The sequence below is a fragment of the Doryrhamphus excisus genome, chromosome 20 (genome assembly GCF_030265055.1).
Source record: "Doryrhamphus excisus isolate RoL2022-K1 chromosome 20, RoL_Dexc_1.0, whole genome shotgun sequence".
Taxonomy (NCBI): domain Eukaryota; kingdom Metazoa; phylum Chordata; class Actinopteri; order Syngnathiformes; family Syngnathidae; genus Doryrhamphus; species Doryrhamphus excisus.
In genome coordinates this window covers 982,912-1,001,516 of record NC_080485.1, presented here as the reverse complement: position 1 = coordinate 1,001,516, position 18,605 = coordinate 982,912, and the positions used below count along the sequence as shown (strand labels likewise).

The following is an 18,605-nucleotide window of genomic DNA, read 5'->3' as shown; positions in this document are numbered from 1 at the left end:
GACCCTTGAACTAGCCTGACTTGTTTATTGCGATGCTAACGGCGGTTCATCCCGAGAGGCGAGATGAACGCCACGGCAGTTAAGAGGCAGGCGAGCGCACAAGTCCACCAATGCTTACACCAATGCTTTGCGCACATGACTTGCCGAGACAGAGGCCGGCCTGTTTTACAAGTAGGTCACAGCAGAGACGGGGATGGAGAGAGCGAGCCAGAGATCAACATTCATATGAAGCCAATTCAAAAGATAATTCAAGCAAACAACAGGAAGAAGACACGTCGTCTGTCTGCTGGTCACGTGACCGCAGGGCGTCCTACCTGAGGGCAGTCTTTGATGTAATGACCCTTGTTGAAGCACAGGTGGCACAGGTAATTGGGCGGCGGTCTCTTGTTGGGCTTTCTTGGTTCCGATGACAGGGAAAGGTCTGAGAAGTGGTCCGTCAGGGAGTTGAGTCCGTCCACGATGTTATTGAGGGAGCCATAGGGCGATACATTCTTATAGAGGTTGTTGTTTAAGGCCTGCGGAACCAGACAGATGGATGAGGTTAGCATCTTATAGATCTTATAGATAGCGTTAAAAACCGTATCTGGAAAGTCGTAAACACATTTTCTACGCTTTATCAACAAAAAGATCCCATTTATTTACATGGAATCCTACATGGATTAAGAAATTAATTTAGCACAGTTGGGTGTGGAACCAATTCACTGCTGTAAACGAGGATCAACTTTATTTAGACTGACCACAAAGTGGAATTACTTCTGGGAGTCAACAATTTATCTGGAGAATGTGGACTGGGTGATTCCCAAGTATTCCCATACGTTGACTTGTCTGCATGTCACTTCTGGTCACATGATGTCATCATTTTTGGACAGTAGTAGTTAGCTTGTCTACACGGCTACTACTACTACTACGACTCTGGAAGCCATTTTCCAAAAAATACCATTTCAGGGCACCCCGTGTGAATAAACGGTTGAAACGATATTTCACCGTTTTGACCTGAAAATGTTCCATCGAGTGTGCAGAATATTGTCCGGCTCACCTTCTTATTTTATCTGCAGTTTGTTGTCCGATCAGCCAGAATAACGATGTCCCTTAAAGACATGACATGGGCTGTAGAACGTCACGTGAAGTCACTTATATCGTAAATCCCAGTTTGTGAGGGTTCGCCATTTCTGAAGCGAGTTGAGGCTCGTCACTGCCTCCAGTTTAGATCACTAGACACCAATTGAGTAGGTCCGACTTAGCCAGGGTTAAAGTGATCTACAGTTTCAGTGAAAACAGATTGGAGGGTTCTAGCCTGAAAGCACCCTAAGTTGTTTGGGACAGCCGAGTGTGAAACGCCCCAAAGAAAAGCCTGACGTCATGAGATGTTACACAAGCCTTAACATCCGCGGTGCCTCGTCGATGCATACGTGATTGCAGTACGTACCACATCACATACAAAAATGCATTTCTCCTTTGCACGTTTTAAGATTCTGCCTTTAATCAGCAATTTCCTTTGTATGTCTTCTCTCCAATTTCAGCTGGACAAAAGCAAAAAAAACACACAAAGCCTCCAGATCTTTTCTTCTCATTAAATTCAGAACATCTGGCGAGAGGCCCAGCTGTGCTCATGAGCTGGAAAAGTACTAAGCTGGTCTGCGAAGAAAGGACACGGACTTTACAGAGGATGACTCATTGTAAACAAGATGGAACGCATGTTCCCTTTGGCCAGCCTGCGGAACATCAGCAACGTCACCGTGCGCTGCCAGCCGGTAAACAAGCGCTGGTGAGCGTCGCGTCGCCACAATGCAGCAAAGCGGCAAACCCAGCTGCAACGCTGGAAATGCGATGTGAATGTTAATATGACGCCCGCGGAGCTCCACTTCCCTTCGCTTCCTCTCGTCTCAAAGACTTTTGGATCATGTGAGCCTCACTCTTTGTCGTTTGTCCTCCGGTTGCCTCTTGTTGCTTCTTAACTTCTGACCCACAAAGAACAAAGAATTTGATCCAGACTTCACTAATGTGTCCTCTTACCTCGTATGACTGCCGAATGCTGCAGGTGCTTTGTTCCCGACCTTGATACTTTACTAAGGTCACACACCTGACTAATCATTGGCCTTACTTTTCATTGTCCTATTAGGTTCGAGACTCAAGACGGGCGATTCCAATGTAAGGTGAGGTAAGGTCCCGAATGGTTTCATCCAAATCTTCATTCTCGGAATTTGTTTCACCTGTTTTCTTCTTTCTTCTGAGACATCCCAAACAGTCCAGTTACGGTCAATTCAATGGCGAAGTCCAAGTCTGAAGCAAGTCTTGAGCCATTTGGTCCAAGTCCCAAGCACGTCTTATGTCAAGATTCACGTACTTTGGATCCAGTAAGTCGTAAGTCATTTAAGAAAGGAAGAAAAGAATCAGGAAGTCTTCGCCCCCATTGAGTTGTCTTGGTTTCAGGCGGTTGTTCATTTAGCCGAATTATAGCGAGACAAGTTTAAGACTTAGGACTAAATGTGATGTGAACAAAATGACATTAAACGTATCTAATATTTGAATGAAATGACAAAACTCATCTCGTACTTGGACTAAATGACAAGCATCCTGTTTGAGACTTGGACTGAATGATGTACTAAATGCAAAGCGTCCTTGTTGAGACAAAATGACGTAAAACTCGTCCAATACTTGGACAAAATGGCAAGGCTACTGTTTGAGACTTGGACCATATGTCTCCCTTGAAAATTGACCCAAAGTGCTTCGGACTGAGATGTGGACAAAATGATGTACAATGGAATCTAAACCTGGTACACCTGCACTAAATAACCTAAAACTGTCCAATACTTAGACTCAATGGCAAGACCTGGACTAACTGACCTATGACTTGTAGACTCAATGACACTTGACAAAATGACATAAAACTGATACTGCAGTCGGACTTGGTCTTACGGAATCCTATTTCTCAGAAAAGGCGAACCACCTGTCGTTACATGAGTTAATCCTTTAACTGCAGTAATGACAAATACTTGCAAGAGTACTTTAAAGCCAAAGCCCCAGTGAGTGAGGTTGATGGGATCCACAGATAAGAAATCCATCCTCATCACGGAGGCTCAAGCATTTTTTGGTGGGATCCATCCCCGGCGTCTGGGAAATAATCTTGTATTTAATGTTGCATTGCACAGAAACCTAAAACTTGGCAACCCGGCGGCGTCCCTGCGCCAAATCTTTATACCTGCAGGCTGTTTGCCGCGGACTCTCTAACCAGCTCCAGCTTTGAGACCATGTTCATTTATTACATGTTGTCATCGTAAATCAAGCATCGCGCTGCTGTCCGTTCTCAGGTTTTCCATCTGCCGTGCCTTTGGGCCTTGGGTAGTACTCTGTTAGGCCTTACCACACACACACACACACACACACACACACACACACACTTGTTTGTGTACTGACTTAGTGTGGTTGTTGTAGAGCTACTTTTATAAACAAGGGGCTTGATTCTTTGTGACTTCACTCACATCTGCTAAAGGTGGGGTGATATTGTTCATCTCTTTATTACATGAGTCAGTATTCATGCGTATGTCAGCCAATAGCGGCAACAAACGTGAAGTGAGCATTTGTTTGGCCCAAATTTAGGATGGTGGGGGTCACACACCGGGGGGGCAATCACGGTGTTGTTTTTAAGCCTCCAGGGCGACCTGAGTTAGCATAAAACTCCAGGAAGTTACAAAGGAAACCGCCATAGGTTAGGGTTAATGTAGCCTGGAAAGAAAAACACGGGCGAGTTGAACGATTGATTCCTTTCTAATTGGTGATGAGATGGAGCTTAACGACAACACAGGTTCCGACTTATGCGCTTTCGGGTCCTGAGTGATCCCGGCCTTGCAACAACAACGGCATTACTCATCTCTTCACAAAATCTCTCAGCAGTGGTTTATTTGACTTGGCGTTTAGAAAGTTGCAAAATCCCCCCGGTGCCCCTAAACTGTTTCCAGCCCGCATGCTCGCTCGCTCTCAAACACGTTAACTCTCATGCGGATTGGATTGCATGACACAATTGCATGTAACGTATCGTGTGCACACGCCCATGCTTCAGAGGACTGTTGCTGTTTAAGTGACGTCTATAGTCATGGCCACAAGAAGGAATGCTGGCACGTCTGCTGGCTCATGTTTGGACAACATGGAGTCAAACTTGTGTAATGCATGCATCCTGGTTCAGACCAAAGAACATCAAACTGGTCTCAAACTTCTTGAAATGACAAAAGTTGTCGAAGACTTGGACTAAATGTTGCCATTTACATCAAAGCTATGTAAGACTTGGACAAAATAAAGTGAAACTGGTCTAATATGTGGTCTAAATCACAAACCTTGTCTGATATTTGGACTAAATGACAAACTGGTCTAATACCTGCTCTAATTGCCTAATACTTGGACTAAACCTTAAGATGGTCTAATGCTTGTTTGAAATGACATCAAATGTATATAATGCTTGGACAAAACTAAGTGAAACTGGTCTAATACTTGATCTAAATGACATAAAACGTGTCTAATACTTGGATCAAATGACAAGCTGGTCTAATCTTTAGTCTAAATAACATAAAACTTGGCTAATACTTGGGCTAAATGACAAGCTGGTCTAATACTTGGTCTAAAGGACACATAACTTGTCTATATACTTGGACCAAATGACAAGCTGGTCTAATCTTTAGTCTAAATAACATAAAACTTGGCTAATACTTGGGCTAAATGACAAGCTGGTCTAATACTTGGTCTAAAGGACACACAACATGTCTATATGCTTGGACCAAATGACAAGCTGGTCTAATACTTGTTCGAAATGACATGGAACGTATATAATACCTGGACAAAATAATGTGAAAAAAATAACAAAACTGGTCTAATGCTAGGTTTGAATGATGGAAAACTTGTCTAATACTTCAAGTAAATGACAAGCTGGTCTAATATTTGGTCTAAATGTCATGAAACTGCTCTAATACTTGGATTAAAAGGCAAATGGCAAGTGTAAGACTTGGACAAAAATTATGTAAAACTGGTCTAATATGTGGTCTAAAGGGCATAAAACGTATCTAATACTTTGATATTATTAACCTTTGTTATCAGATGTTCAAAAATAGTTGAATAATAGTTAAACAAATGCTAAACCGTTAAATTAGATCAATACAAAAACATGTTCTCCCCATGCATCGGGTACTCTGCCCCCCCCATTCCAAAAACATGTTAGCTTCATTGGCCACTCCAAATTGTCCATAGGTATGAATGTGAGTGTGAATGGTTGTTTGTCTATATGTGCCCTGTGATTGGCTGGCCACCAGTCCAGGGTGTACCCCGCCTCTCGCCTAAAGACATCTGGGCTAGGCTCCAGCACCCCCGCCACCCTCGTGAGGATAAGTGGTAGAAAATGGATGTTAAATCATAATTTTATTTGTACTGGTATAATATTCCACATTCCAACTTTTCTCTCATTGTCATCTCATAAACTTATATTTCTTTTCTTCTTGTGTGACCCCCATCCTCCTTGTTAATGTTTCCACGCTGGTCATAATGAATATTCCGTGGGGCGATCCAAAATTTAACAATAAAACGATGGTCGCAAATGGGCCCCGGGGCCAGACTTTGGACAACACTGATGCACACACACAGGATAGATTTGGGCTCATAATGCCAGAGGTTGAGGTGGCAGGCAGCGATGCCTTTAGCAGTGTGCATGGTTTGTAGTATCAGGTTTGCCCCCAGCGTGTTTGTCCCCTAAAATTACACAGAGGTTCAAAAATAGTAAATATGCAAACAAGGCTGGGGTTTTGTGTTTGCACAAGAGGGTCAATGCCTGGCCCGCGTTCCCTAATGTGCCCTTTTAAAAGTCTATAGTGTACTTGCGGTCTGCGTTTCTAATGTCTTGTCACTCACACTTCCACGCTACAGTAACCAAGCACATGCATCCCAATGAACATTTGCTATAAAAGCAGTCAGAATGTTCGATTCACTTATCCGGTTATTCGCCCCTGCATGTACACTTCACAATGACCGAATAATTACAGGAATCCTAATTGCTAAAACCTCCTCGCACACCCCCATAAGACCCCCATAAGGGAGGCTGAAGTCATGCTCCACGGAAGAGACCACAGCGGGTGTATCCTAACCAGAATAGCCCATGCCCCCCCCCATATCCCCCCCCCCAGGCATGCGGCAACACAAGTCCAACTCCGACTCAGAAAGATGGTGTTTACACACAAAGTGTCACCTCGTTCCGTTGCAGCTGAAAGAAGTTGAGATAGTTGGAGTTGAGGGACGAGCTCACGTCGGCCGAGGCGGGACTCTTGCTGTAGTTGAGATCCGGGTGGGAAGAGTTGGGTTCGGGTCTGAAGGCGTCAAAGGCGCTGGTCTGGTGGTGGGGGTCTTGCAAGGAGAGGTAGACCCAGTTGAGGAGCTGCGCGGGCTGGTACACGGAGGCGCTAGCGTCGATGGCAGACAATAAGCTCATCTTCAACGTAAAAAAGGCTCAAGTCCACTTTTCCGCCGCTGATACTTTCAGTCTCGTCTTGTTCGAGAAGTCGACGTCTCCCTTTTTGTCGTGTGCGCGTTCCCGAAAAAGAGCCCCCTTCACACCCGGAGCCTGGCCCCAGTGAAGTGTTAGTCAAAAGTCATAGCCTAACATGTCAGCATCGAAAAGTTCCCCCCTTGCTCCCCATGGTCCGCTATCTGCCTTTATTGCGGCAGGACTCGGGGAGATGCTTTGAATATTCGATGAGGACGGCGGGGAGTCGCCGAGGACGTCGACCAATCAGCAGCCTCGGCTCATTAATATTCATCACGTGTGCTTTTGCGGCAAATGGTTGGTTCGCCTTCACCTGGAAATTAACACAGCACCCCCTGAGACGTTTAAGACGTTGGTTTGTTTTTTCATCGCAGTAAGTGCTGTGTTGTTGTTTAATTCTGGACTCTGTCTCTGTAGCCACCTTGTATTGTCAAAGCGACGTGATAATAGACAAATACATTTAGGGGCGATATGGCATCTTTGTTATTTGGCTAGTACTTGGCTAATAGTTGGACTAAAGAACGTCACGTTTTACTAATACTTGGACTAAAGATGTCAAATGTGGCTAATACTTGGACTAAAGATGTCAAATGTGGCTAATACTTGGACTAAAGATGTCAAATGTGGCTAATACTTGGACTAAATATGTCAAATGTGGCTAATACTTGGACTAAAGTTGTCAAATGTGGCTAATACTTGGCTAATACTTGGACTAAAGATGTCAAATGTGGCTAATACTTGGCTAATACTTGGACTAAAGATGTCAAATGTGGCTAATACTTGGACTAAATATGTCAAATGTGGCTAATACTTGGCTAATACTTGGACTAAAGATGTCAAATGTGGCTAATACTTGGACTAAAGATGTCAAATGTGGCTAATACTTGGCTAATACTTGGACTAAATATGTCAAATGTGGCTAATACTTCGCTAATACTTGGACTAAAGATGTCAAATGTGGCTAATAGTTGGACTAAAGAACGTCACATTTGGCTAATACTTGGACTAAACTAGATCAAATTTGGCTAATATTTGGACTAAACAAGATCAAATGTAGCGAATACTTGGACTTAACTAGACCAAATTTAGCAAATACTTTGACTAAACAAGACCAAATTTGGCTAATACTTGGACTAAACTAGATCAAATCTGGCTAATACTTGGACTACAAAATGTCAGATTTGGCTAAAATGGTCATAAAATTTGGCTAACATTTGTACTAAATTTTAGAAAATACTTGGACTAAATGACATAAAACTTGTATATTTTGACTAACTGATGTCAAATTTGGCTCTAGGGCTAAATGACCAAAATATCTCTAAAACATGGACTAATGTAGAACACCTCTAATACTTGGACACAATTAAATAAACCTATCTGGACTATGTGTGTTATATGTATTAGCATAACATTCAACATTACCTGGTAACCTATTTATTTGTGTTTTGTTTTGTTTGCCGATGCTGGCAGCACTCGTGCCACTATACTAAACTGTAGGCAAAACACAATTGTACTTTTTTCAAGCAGAAGGGGGGGTGCAAGGAATTGTATTAATAGTATCACCGGAGAAACTTTTATATTCAAATAAAGATGAATTATATATTAGTCAGTTTGAGGAACTAAATAATAAATCATTCCATTGTATATACTTTTGTGTATACCACCTACTAAACCAGCCTACAAGCCATCAAAAGGGCTCCCCCTGGTGGCGTATTTCCATGTAACACAATGATGCATCACATTATGAGAAAACTGTAATATTACACACAAAAAAACAGGTCTCCATTTATTTCCAAGCGAAATGTGACATTTCTGACATTTTAAAACATACAAACACATGTTTTAGTAAGAAACAAACTAGTGTGGTTGAATTTGTTGATTCGTTTTAAACAATAGGGTTATCTTATCCGGGCGGTGCTACTTAACTTACAGGAAACACACCTCACGTGGTCACATGTCGTGGTGGAACATGAGTTCATGTTTTACATATGTCCACTATACTTTGCGTATCCGCGCCGTGAGTGGAAAATATGTTCGCTTTTGTGACGTTGTCATGTTACGTAACAGGGCGGCGTGACAGTGACACATCCGTGGATGGGCGGGCCTCTTCAAGGTGGAAACTGTCTCAAGTGCCCCCACCCACTCCAGCCGCAGCAGGCTGAAACGTTGACAAGCACAAATACCAGCAACTGCACCAGGAAGAGAGAGCGAACAGGCCAAAAGTAAGTACTCGATTCCAGGATATATTTTTTGGGACAGTGGCTTCACTAACATTCACAGATAAGTTTGGATTCGGAGGGACTATTTTTGTGAGTCGTTCGGCGGTGTAATGTTACACTTTTCCCTCGCTGACTCGGCCAGCGTCACTGCATGTTTTATCTTTAGCTCGGCCTAAAACATGCACGTATAACAATTCTGTTCCCCTCGGAACTTTTCATGCCCTCTTCCTGCCAAATTGTCATCATTTGAATGTGTTTAGGTTGTCATTAAGAAAATTACAAGTGATTTGTATTAGTCCGCGGCGCAGGCGTGCCGAGGCGTGCCGTTAAGTTAGCTAACATACCTAGCCTTATTAGCTAATCACTACTATGTTACTATGTACTGCACCAAAAAACACTTAAAACTATTCTTACTATGCACGTAATACCAATGCAAGACTTTGCCATACCTTCAAATGGTAATATTACTACAACAGTAATATTAATATAGAATAATAATATAATTAGAAAAATGAAAGCCTCAAAGACCTACAGCAAAAATATTAATCAAAGAGCCTTTATCAGTATCAAGGTTTTCTAACCATGTTTTATAACATCAAGGGTTAAGCAGGAGCACCCTGACTTACTACAAAATACTAGTCAAAGATCATCTATTAAGCAGGAGCACCCTGACTTACTACAAAATACTAGTCAAAGATCATCTATTAAGCAGGAGCACCCTGACTTACTACAAAATACTAGTCAAAGATCATCTATTAAGCAGGAGCACCCTGACTTACTGCAATAATAATAATTTATTCAGTTTTTTCCATTTTGATTTTTTTTTTTACATTTTACGGTAATTTTACCAGCATAGAGTGTGTGCTTTTTGTGTTAGTGAATGAAATATCCACTAATTAAATGCAAAATACTTAAATCTATTGATGCAATACGTCGCTGTTTTTAAGGATGCACGGCGAATAATCTAGTCAAAGATCCTTCATATGACAGAGGACTGTGCTATTTTTAAAGACAACTGAGTGAAACGAACACAATAAAGGCCGCCATTTGAATAGCTATGATGCTATGATGTGGTGTTGAAATAACGTCTGTCCTTTTGTTGACTCAGTAGTCATGGCTGCTCAAACAAGGCTTGCTACAGGAAGTAATATTGTGTCTCGTGACACCACCTTAGGTAGTAACAGTTTATATACAAGCGTTGACCTGGACCTTGTCATAAAAGCATATTGTCTCAAGGAACAATACTACAGAAGTAAAACTTGAATATACTTAGTAGTGTATTATTATTATCTTGTATTGCAGTATAGATTTACTATCCACTGAAAACGACTACATACAAACATGTTGTCTAAATAGCTGGCAACACACGTTAGTACCAACATTTTATGCTGAAATGGTGAAACTGAAATGGCGAGGACGCATGAAAAAGGATAATAACTGGCTTGGAAATAGCCGCTCAGCTGGAGTGGACGCGACCTTCAGGCACCTCTTGACTACCCTTCTCTTTTGTTTTCTTTTCATAGACATGAGCTACCCCGGGTACCCTCCTCAGGCCGGCGGTTACCCCCCGCAACCTGGTTCTTACCCACCCCAAGCAGGGGGCTACCCACCTCAACCTGGTGCCTACCCCCCTCAGGCAGGAGCAGGATACCCCCCTCAGGCAGGGGGTTATCCACCCCAGGCAGGGGGCTACCCACCCCAGGCAGGGGGCTACCCACCCCAGGCAGGGGGCTACCCACCCCAGGCTGGGGGCTACCCACCTCAGGCTGGAGGCTACCCACCTCAGGCTGGAGGCTACCCACCCCAGGCTGGAGGCTACCCACCGGCACCGCCAACAGGTAAGGCACATTATTAACTAGTGACGCCATTTTGTAGGAAAACGTGGCTCCTCTAAATGTAGCTTGGAGAGCATCCCCTCCACCCCTCCCTAAACAAACAATCCTCCAGTGTCGTTGCTAGGAGAGACACGTCCTACAGGAGTCCTTCACTCTTTAACTTCCACAGTGCTCCCATTCTGGGTTCATCCCTCTTTCACCTCTCTTCTCCAACTGTTAACCAGTTGGAATGTTCCAGTCATTCCTCCATTCATAGCTTGACTCATACGCTCTAATTCCATTTCCCAGCAAGTACAATCCTCAGCATTATTGGGAGCAACAAATGAGTACTTTTGTGTCGCAGGCGGCTGGGGAGGTGGGCCTACTGGCGGATATCCCTCCATAGGTATGGACAACCTCACCAACCCGGGATACAACGCTGGCATGGTAGGTTGAATCTATTAATAAAAAAAAAAGAAAAGCTTCACTGGTACCTGCAATTGTGTATGATGAGATTGTTGCAGCCGTTACTGGAATAGTTGGCCCTTGCTCTCCATGGTAAGTCTGCATCCTAAATGTGTTCCTGTTGTCGTCAGCTTACCCTTCCAGCCTTCTTGCATGGTTTAAGAACATCATACAAGCCATTATCATCCAAGCCTCTACAGCTTGGCCCTCCTGTGCAACTCTTAGTGCAGGGGTGTCCAAAGTCTAAAGACCTGCAGCCCATTCTAGAAATAAATACAAAAAATAATCAATAAAAAAATGGAAAAATCAACAGTCATTATACATGAATCAAGTCAAAATATTATGGGGAAAATGTTGTAATCAGAAAAATAATTGTAACTTCACAAGAATAATGTAGTATTACCAAGAAAAATGTCATTATAGTAGCATGAAGTTGACATTTTAAAGAAAAATGCACTGAAACAAAGAAAACAATGAATAAAGTAAAATTTTCCATTTTACAAGAATAAAGTCAAATTATTCTGGCAATGAAGTCATAATTACGAGAAGAAAATGTACAAGTTGACAAAGTAGGAAAAAAGTTGATACTAATAATAGTCTTTTTTCCACCCATACCAAAATGGCAAAGTTACATCCTTTCATTTTTCACGTCATGACCCTCGCTAGAAAACGTTTGGACACCCCTGTCTTAGTGCGCTCTCTTTGCTGATCCTTTTTTCTTCTTTGTCGTGTTGTCGTGTGACGTCGCAATTCCCATTTCACCGCGCAGCACGGCCACACTTTGTTTGGATGCTCCCGTGAATGAACTTTGTAGCAAATATGCTTGGGCATCGTAAGAACAGGACCCAGTAGGTGTGGCTTGCATTGAGGTAACATTTCCTGTATCATGGCATGCCAATCTTTCCAAATTACAGGCCAACCAGATGTGCCACGGCTTAGGGTGTTTTTCTCCAAACCCGTCCGTGTACCCCTACATCCCAGGGGGGTACCCACCTGCCTACCATCCAGGCGGGTACGGTGCCCCATACCCTAACCAACAGTCATATGGCCTGTACCCACAGCCAGGAGGAACCATGCCCCCGCCCCAAGGTCCAGGGATGGGCTACCCAGGCCAGCCTATGCCCGGTTACCCCCGTGCACCATCTCCCAACCCCACAATGCCCGGCTACGGGGGAGCACCAGCACCTATGCCAGGGTACCCCAAGGTTCCCTCGCCAAATCCGTCCATGCCAGCCTATGGAGGCGGATCCATGCCGATTGCCGCGCCCATCAGTGTAAGGACCTCCACACGAACAACTCTTGGGATTTTTTGAATGTGCATTTGAACCTTAGAATTGAAGCAGAACTCTTTGATGGACTTGTTACCTCAGAAAGGATTCAGGGGGACAATCAAGGACTTTCCTGGAGCGGATCCTCTGAAAGATGTGGAGGTCCTGAGGAAGGCCATGAAGGGCTTTGGTGAGCTACGCCTAATCAGTCTTTCACGCTGCTTTGGCTAAACGTGTTAATAGTTGTGAATGGTGAGGTTTGGGGAGTATTATGGACGGTTTCCTCCTGTGTGAAGGTACTGATGAGCAGGCCATCATCGATCTGCTGGGGAGTCGCTCCAACAAGCAGCGCGTACCTTTGCTCCGTGCCTACAAAACCTCCTACGGGAAGGTAAGCATTCCGTCTGTGCTTATTCTTAACTTTCTGTCGCTTGTGTGGCAGCCAATGCCTGTTTCTATTACGGGAGAATCTACGCTTCTTAAATAGTCTTGCTGTTTGAGACCGCGTTGTCCAATATAGATTCATTCCTAGCTTGGTGTGCATTGACGGGCACGCAACAGGTGGTGCCGGCTAAATGGAAAGAGGGGTGCAGAATGCCTCCAGTGCTTGTTATAGCCTGGTTTTCTTAGCTGGACTAATTTGTGGCGGATTTCATTTACTCCAAGCATCTTTCCATTTTCAGGATCTGATTAAGGATCTACATTCAGAGCTGTCTGGCGACTTCAGGAAGCTGGTCATGGCCACGTTGAAGAGCCCCGCTGAGTTTGACGCCTCTGAGATCCATTGTGCCATCAAGGTAAACCCGCCTACTGTCATCCCTTGTTTATGGCAGCTCATTGCTTCCAGAATCGACTGGGATAGGTGAATTTCCACAAAGTAGGGTTTCTTCTTTATAAATGGAATATCTGAAGCCATCAACACCAATGAAGCAATGGCGCCTCTGCTGGTTGCAGCCAGTAGTGCACTCCATTTAGCTTCAGTAGCATCAAGACAGGATTATCCTCCAACTAATTCCACTCCACAGACTGGAATCATTCATTCATCATTGTCCCCCTTTCCTTGCAGGGTGCTGGAACCGATGAAGCATGTCTGATAGAGATCCTGTCGTCTCGCTCCAACGCCGAAATCAAGGAAATAAGCCGTATTTACAAAACAGGTAAGATGCTAGCATGCCATGGCTGCCTAATTGTAAGGGATTGTCGTTTGATAACAAGAGCCCACAGTGTGAGTGTTTGGATGTTTTTACCCATCCTCCCGTTCCAGAATACAAGAAGTCTATGGAAGATGCCATCAGCAGCGACACGTCAGGACACTTCCGTAGACTCCTCATCTCTCTAGCTCAGGTTCTAATAACTACCGACTGTACTGTCCTCATGTTTCTTTGGATTTACCATGAGGCATGCCACCTTCTTCCTCCCGGTAGGGCAACCGTGACGAAAGACAAAATGTCGACCTTTCGCTGGCTAAACAAGATGCTCAGGTAACATCGACTTCACCCTGACTCCTAATCCACGTGGTTCTTCATCATCAATTACCTTTCTCCACGCAGGCTCTCTACGCTGCTGGGGAGAACAAGCTGGGAACGGACGAGTCCAAATTTAATGCCATCTTATGCGCCAGGAGCAAACCTCATCTCAGGACGGGTAGATGTTCCTCATGTTGCAGTGTTTGGTGGTTACTAGGAAGAATACGTAGTCGCTCGTTATGTCTGCCAAGCGGTGTGTCTGATTAAAAATGTTCATTTGACAGACAGAAGTTAAACGTTGGAGAATGCTCAGAGAAGACAAAAATATATTTTTTATGAATGTTTCATCTTTGTACTCGATGTGTTGCGGTGCAGGGTGAGTGATTTGTGGAATGTGTGCATGTTTGCAGTTTTTCTTGAGTACCAGAAGATGTGTGGCAGGGATATTGAGAAGAGCATCGGCAGGGAGATGTCAGGAGACCTGGAGAACGGCATGTTGGCCGTGGGTAAGTTCAAAAACACACGAGCAAGGCACCGCACCCAGAGCACCACGATCGCCTAACATCCATGTTTGGACGCAACATTCACCTGGGAAATATTGTCACAATGATTAACGTTCTGGTGTTTTGTCTTTTTTGCCACCATCAGAGTTCTGGTACCGTAACTTCCTTTTAGATGTTTGATTTCATTCCATTGAGTTGTCATTGTGATGATGTGTCTACTGCCGTGTTTAGCGTGCCTCTTTCCTGTTTTTAATGTATGCATGAGGTATAAAAATCTCCATGTATACATAAGCAGAGTTTTTGGCTTGAAGGAAATGAATTTAGATTTTTCCCTTTTGCAGCAGCTATTGTGTGGGTTATTTATTTTAGTTTTCTTCATGAGTTGTATTTTTAGAGTGCGACACAAATGGCCCCCGGGCCACACCTTACACACCACTGCACATCTATCATCAACTATATATTTGCTTGTGTGCGTGTTGCATGTGTGTAGTTTTTTTTCCCAGCTTTCCCTTGTCCCAATATGATTTAAAAGGGACTTCCATTATTCCCATGTAGATAACTAAAACTATGACTACTTGGACGTGACATGTGTTCTGTGTTGCAGTGAAGTGTATCAAGAACACGCCTGCCTATTTTGCTGAGAGACTTTACAAAGCCATGAAGGTGAGACGCTAGCATGGACGTGTGTGTGGAATACTTCATAATGTGTGTGCGTGTGTGTTTAGGGAGCTGGTACCAAAGACACCACTCTCATCCGAATCATGGTGTCCCGCTCGGAGGTGGACATGCTGGACATCCGCCAGGAGTATGTGAGAAACTACGGCAAGTCGCTGTACACGCACATCTCTGTAAGTACCAATCTTATTACTGCACACGAAGAAACCGGCATTGCGTATGCGTATTGTTTATTTCCATCTCCGCACAGGGCGACACCTCAGGAGACTACAAGAAGCTCCTACTGAAGCTGTGCGGTGGGAGTGACTGAAACAATCACATGACACGTGGCTTCCATAGCAATTGGCTTTACATTGCATATGCACTATATATATATATATATATATATACATTTATATATATACACATATATGTATATGCACCAGCTGCATGCCAGCCATGCAGAGTTTACCACCTTGTAACTTCATAGCGCCACATGCTGTTTGCTGCAATGCACACCAAGCTTTTCTATTTTTTACAAGCCTTACATGAATATTACTGAGTACACTTTAAATACATATATATATACATATATAAAGAGAGTTCAATTACATTTGAGAAAAAGCTTTATATTTTTTAAAATATGACAGCAGCTGTACCTGTATGATCAGATATTGCATATCTGCCGCATCTAGAAATAGTTTCATGATGATAATAATAATGTTCAAATGTCTAGTGCCACTACACACCACGCCATGTGATCTACTTTAAATGTCCATGTTAGCATCGTCGTGCCAGGTCCACTGAAATGTATTCAATTTAGCAAAAATCCTTATCTCGTCATATTCCAATGTTCTGTTTGGGAATTGGATAACTTCGCCAGTCTTGGAAAATAAATCTCTGAGACCTGAACACTTCCTGCTTTGTGGTTCACATTAAAGATACGCTCACAGGATTTCAACACATAGGCAACATATGGATCACATTTACATATAGACACAAATCCCTAATTTATTGCAGTATCGCTTCCAGACCCGACAGCTATATGGAATACTATTTGAAATGTATTTCCGAGGGAGCCATGTCAATTTTTATACAACCAAATGTGTGTATTTTTAAGCAAGACCGCCTATTGTAGAATATAGTAAGTCTATGATTTTAATTATACTAAAGCTAAGCAATAATAAATAAATGACTTCTTCCCATGAATTAGCTAGCGGCCTGTTTGATTAAAGGAGGGACGGCCCCAGTAGGGTACCGCTTTATCCAATAAATCATATTCAGGTTTTGGTGGACCATATCTGAAGGTCAGTTGGCCTTCAATTTCGTGATGGTTATCCGGCTCGTTTTTTGAAAATGCTAACTTCCGGTCCCAGCTAGTGTTGCCGGAAACACATCTCTATGACGACTGGTACTCGAAATGAAATAATTGATGGAAATACATTGATTAGCCACACATCGGATTCGTTGATGTGTGTGTGCAGTGCCTGTTCTCTAAACAATCAAACATCGGAAACTCAGCCAATTTGCTGCTCTTACTTTGAAGTTTCACCGCAAACATCCGCTATGAATGCGGAAGTACAATGCTCTTCACTGTCAATGCGTTATCTCGCAAAAGTTTAGCAACCTCAAGCAAAAAGATATGTTTTTATGAAATAAACTATATTTTATCCGTGTACTTCGGTGTGTCCGTAATCGAGTCAGAAAACCACATTAAATACGCTGAAAATGAGGGTGTTTTCGAAGGGCAAGGTTGCTGTGTCATGTTTTGGTCTTGTTGATTAATTCATCCGACAGGGGGCAGTAAAACACCAAAGCAAAGCTCAGCAGTTCTTTACTCTAGTGCTCTGCTAAATGGATGATGACTTGAGGGCATTTGGGTAGGGCTTTGTGATGCTATAACATAACACTAAAATAAAAGTCCTGTTAGCATGACTCAATTGCTGTTGAACACGCATTACAGTGCCGGCAATGGTAGTGTACGCTAACTGCACTGCAATCAATATCTACATGGAGGAGGGCTGAATTAATGGCACCCATAAAGCGGCTTTGCTACTGTTGAACATGTTTGTGAGAACTTGAAGGCTTGGATGATGACATTGATTTTAATCAAGATAAGACACAACCCCATCATTACAAGGCAATCATGTAGTTTCCATATCATGCTGATGATTTGCAGCCTCCCATCTGTTGCAGGTATTTAAATGATGCAGGTGATAATTACTTTTAATGACAAAAAAAAAGGTTTAATTTGATGTCTCATTTCCCCCGGGAATGACTCATGTCATTGCTGGGAAAATAACCATGTAGAAAATAGGCATGATGCTGAGGACAACAATCATGTCCTTGTGATTAGCATATCTTTACAGCAGAGATACAAGAAAAATACACAAAGCATCCAATCTGTCTGCACTAGGCACCTGCTTCTCTTTTTATATCAATGATTCTTTATTAATTTTTCATGTTAAGGGAGAGCACATTTGCACAAGCTGTGCTGCCAACATGGCAGACTGGAGGGTGGGGGGGCGGGGGGGAATGGGGGGTTGTAGATGTCACAATGAGATTGGGTGCATGCATGAATAAGGTCAACGCTTTTGCGAGTGCTTCGCCCGCAGACGCCTGCCTGCCGCTGTGCCAACCATCTTTATTCCTGCCGCAGACTGGAAGCGGACTGCATCCATCATCTTCATGTTGCATTTCACAAATGCTAATATCATTTGTCAGCACTTGAATATGTATAGCTGAAAAAGCCTGCACACACTTCAATGGAGATGAATGCCGCCTGTGGCTGAGGCGCAACAATAGCGAAGGATCCAATGGAAACCTTGCATGTCACATGAAAAGAACACCTCTTGCTTGTGCGGATTGAAATATGCCTCGGTTAACGTCTGCTCCGGTTAGCAAATCTCCTGGTTAACATCCAAAATATTTGCCTTGGCTTGCGTTCGCCTGCGTGATTAGCGTCCATCTGGTTTGTTTACGCCGCCATCTTGCATCACGCAAAGAGAAATACACAACAAACATACGGACCACATGAAAGCGAAAGGCCGTACCAAGATGCATCCTCGCTGGTGCACTTCTGTGATGTCACTGCCGCCAGCGTTTTTTTCTATATTATATAATATATATTAATTTCTGCAAATCGTAGTTGCATCAGTCTAATGTGTTTATTTTGTTAAGTGGTTTTTCGTTTTTTCCCAACAAAATGAAGTATATGTTGAGTAGTCTGGAATGGATTCATTGGCTTATTAATTGGATTATTTTCTATGGTAAAATTTGCTTTGGTTAGAGTCTGTTTTGGATTGAGTCTGACCTTCTGGGATGTATTACTGATGTTAACCAAGGCATCCATGCATCCATTTTACATCCTCATTAGTGGCACAGATGAGCTGGAGCCTATCCCAGCTGACTCTAGACTGGACAAAATAAATATGTAAAATGATAACAATACAGATGCTACTAAATTATATTACATGAGCAATAAATACATATTTATATTAAATACAATGATAAACAGCTTCAGCTTTTAAAAATAGAAATGTAGTGAAAATCGGGTTGCATATTCTATTTTCCCACATTCATAGCTGCCATTTTTTTGATTTTCGACGTAACGTGAGGTCATATTCACGCCCATTTCTTAAATGGGCGTGGTTTCCCCAAACCCTGCCCTCCGTGACCATATACGGGCATTCGACGGAGCGT

The 18,605-nt window shown here is 43.1% G+C and overlaps 2 protein-coding genes across 4 annotated transcripts in view; one reads left to right on the top strand and one right to left on the bottom strand.

Moving 5' to 3' along the window:
- LOC131107790 (zinc finger CCHC domain-containing protein 24-like) overlaps positions 1-6,714 on the bottom strand; it is a 32,493-nt gene extending 25,779 nt beyond the window's left edge. The window contains exons 1-2 of the mRNA XM_058058099.1: positions 6,221-6,714; positions 315-515 (exon numbers count right to left, since the gene is read on the bottom strand). Coding sequence (XP_057914082.1) covers positions 315-515; positions 6,221-6,460 — 441 coding nt within the window. The 5' untranslated portion in view covers positions 6,461-6,714. The remainder of the gene's footprint in view (positions 1-314; positions 516-6,220) is intronic.
- Positions 6,573-15,815, top strand: LOC131107789 (annexin A11-like). 3 transcript variants are annotated; one of them, XM_058058097.1, is made up of 16 exons: positions 6,573-6,887; positions 8,582-8,736; positions 10,257-10,571; positions 10,912-10,994; positions 11,927-12,286; positions 12,383-12,470; positions 12,577-12,671; positions 12,964-13,077; positions 13,347-13,437; positions 13,545-13,624; positions 13,705-13,761; positions 13,831-13,924; positions 14,157-14,252; positions 14,854-14,912; positions 14,975-15,097; positions 15,175-15,815. In XM_058058097.1, the coding sequence occupies exons 3-16, from the start codon at positions 10,259-10,261 to the stop codon at positions 15,232-15,234; spliced, it is 1,713 nt and encodes a 570-aa protein (XP_057914080.1). In that variant the 5' UTR covers positions 6,573-6,887; positions 8,582-8,736; positions 10,257-10,258; the 3' UTR covers positions 15,235-15,815. The 3 variants fall into 3 exon arrangements, with proteins under 3 accessions (XP_057914080.1, XP_057914079.1, XP_057914081.1); XM_058058096.1 differs by lacking the exon at positions 6,573-6,887 and having other exon boundaries at positions 8,459-8,736; XM_058058098.1 differs by lacking the exon at positions 6,573-6,887 and having other exon boundaries at positions 8,462-8,736; positions 12,074-12,286.
- The last annotated feature ends 2,790 nt before the right edge of the window (positions 15,816-18,605 follow it).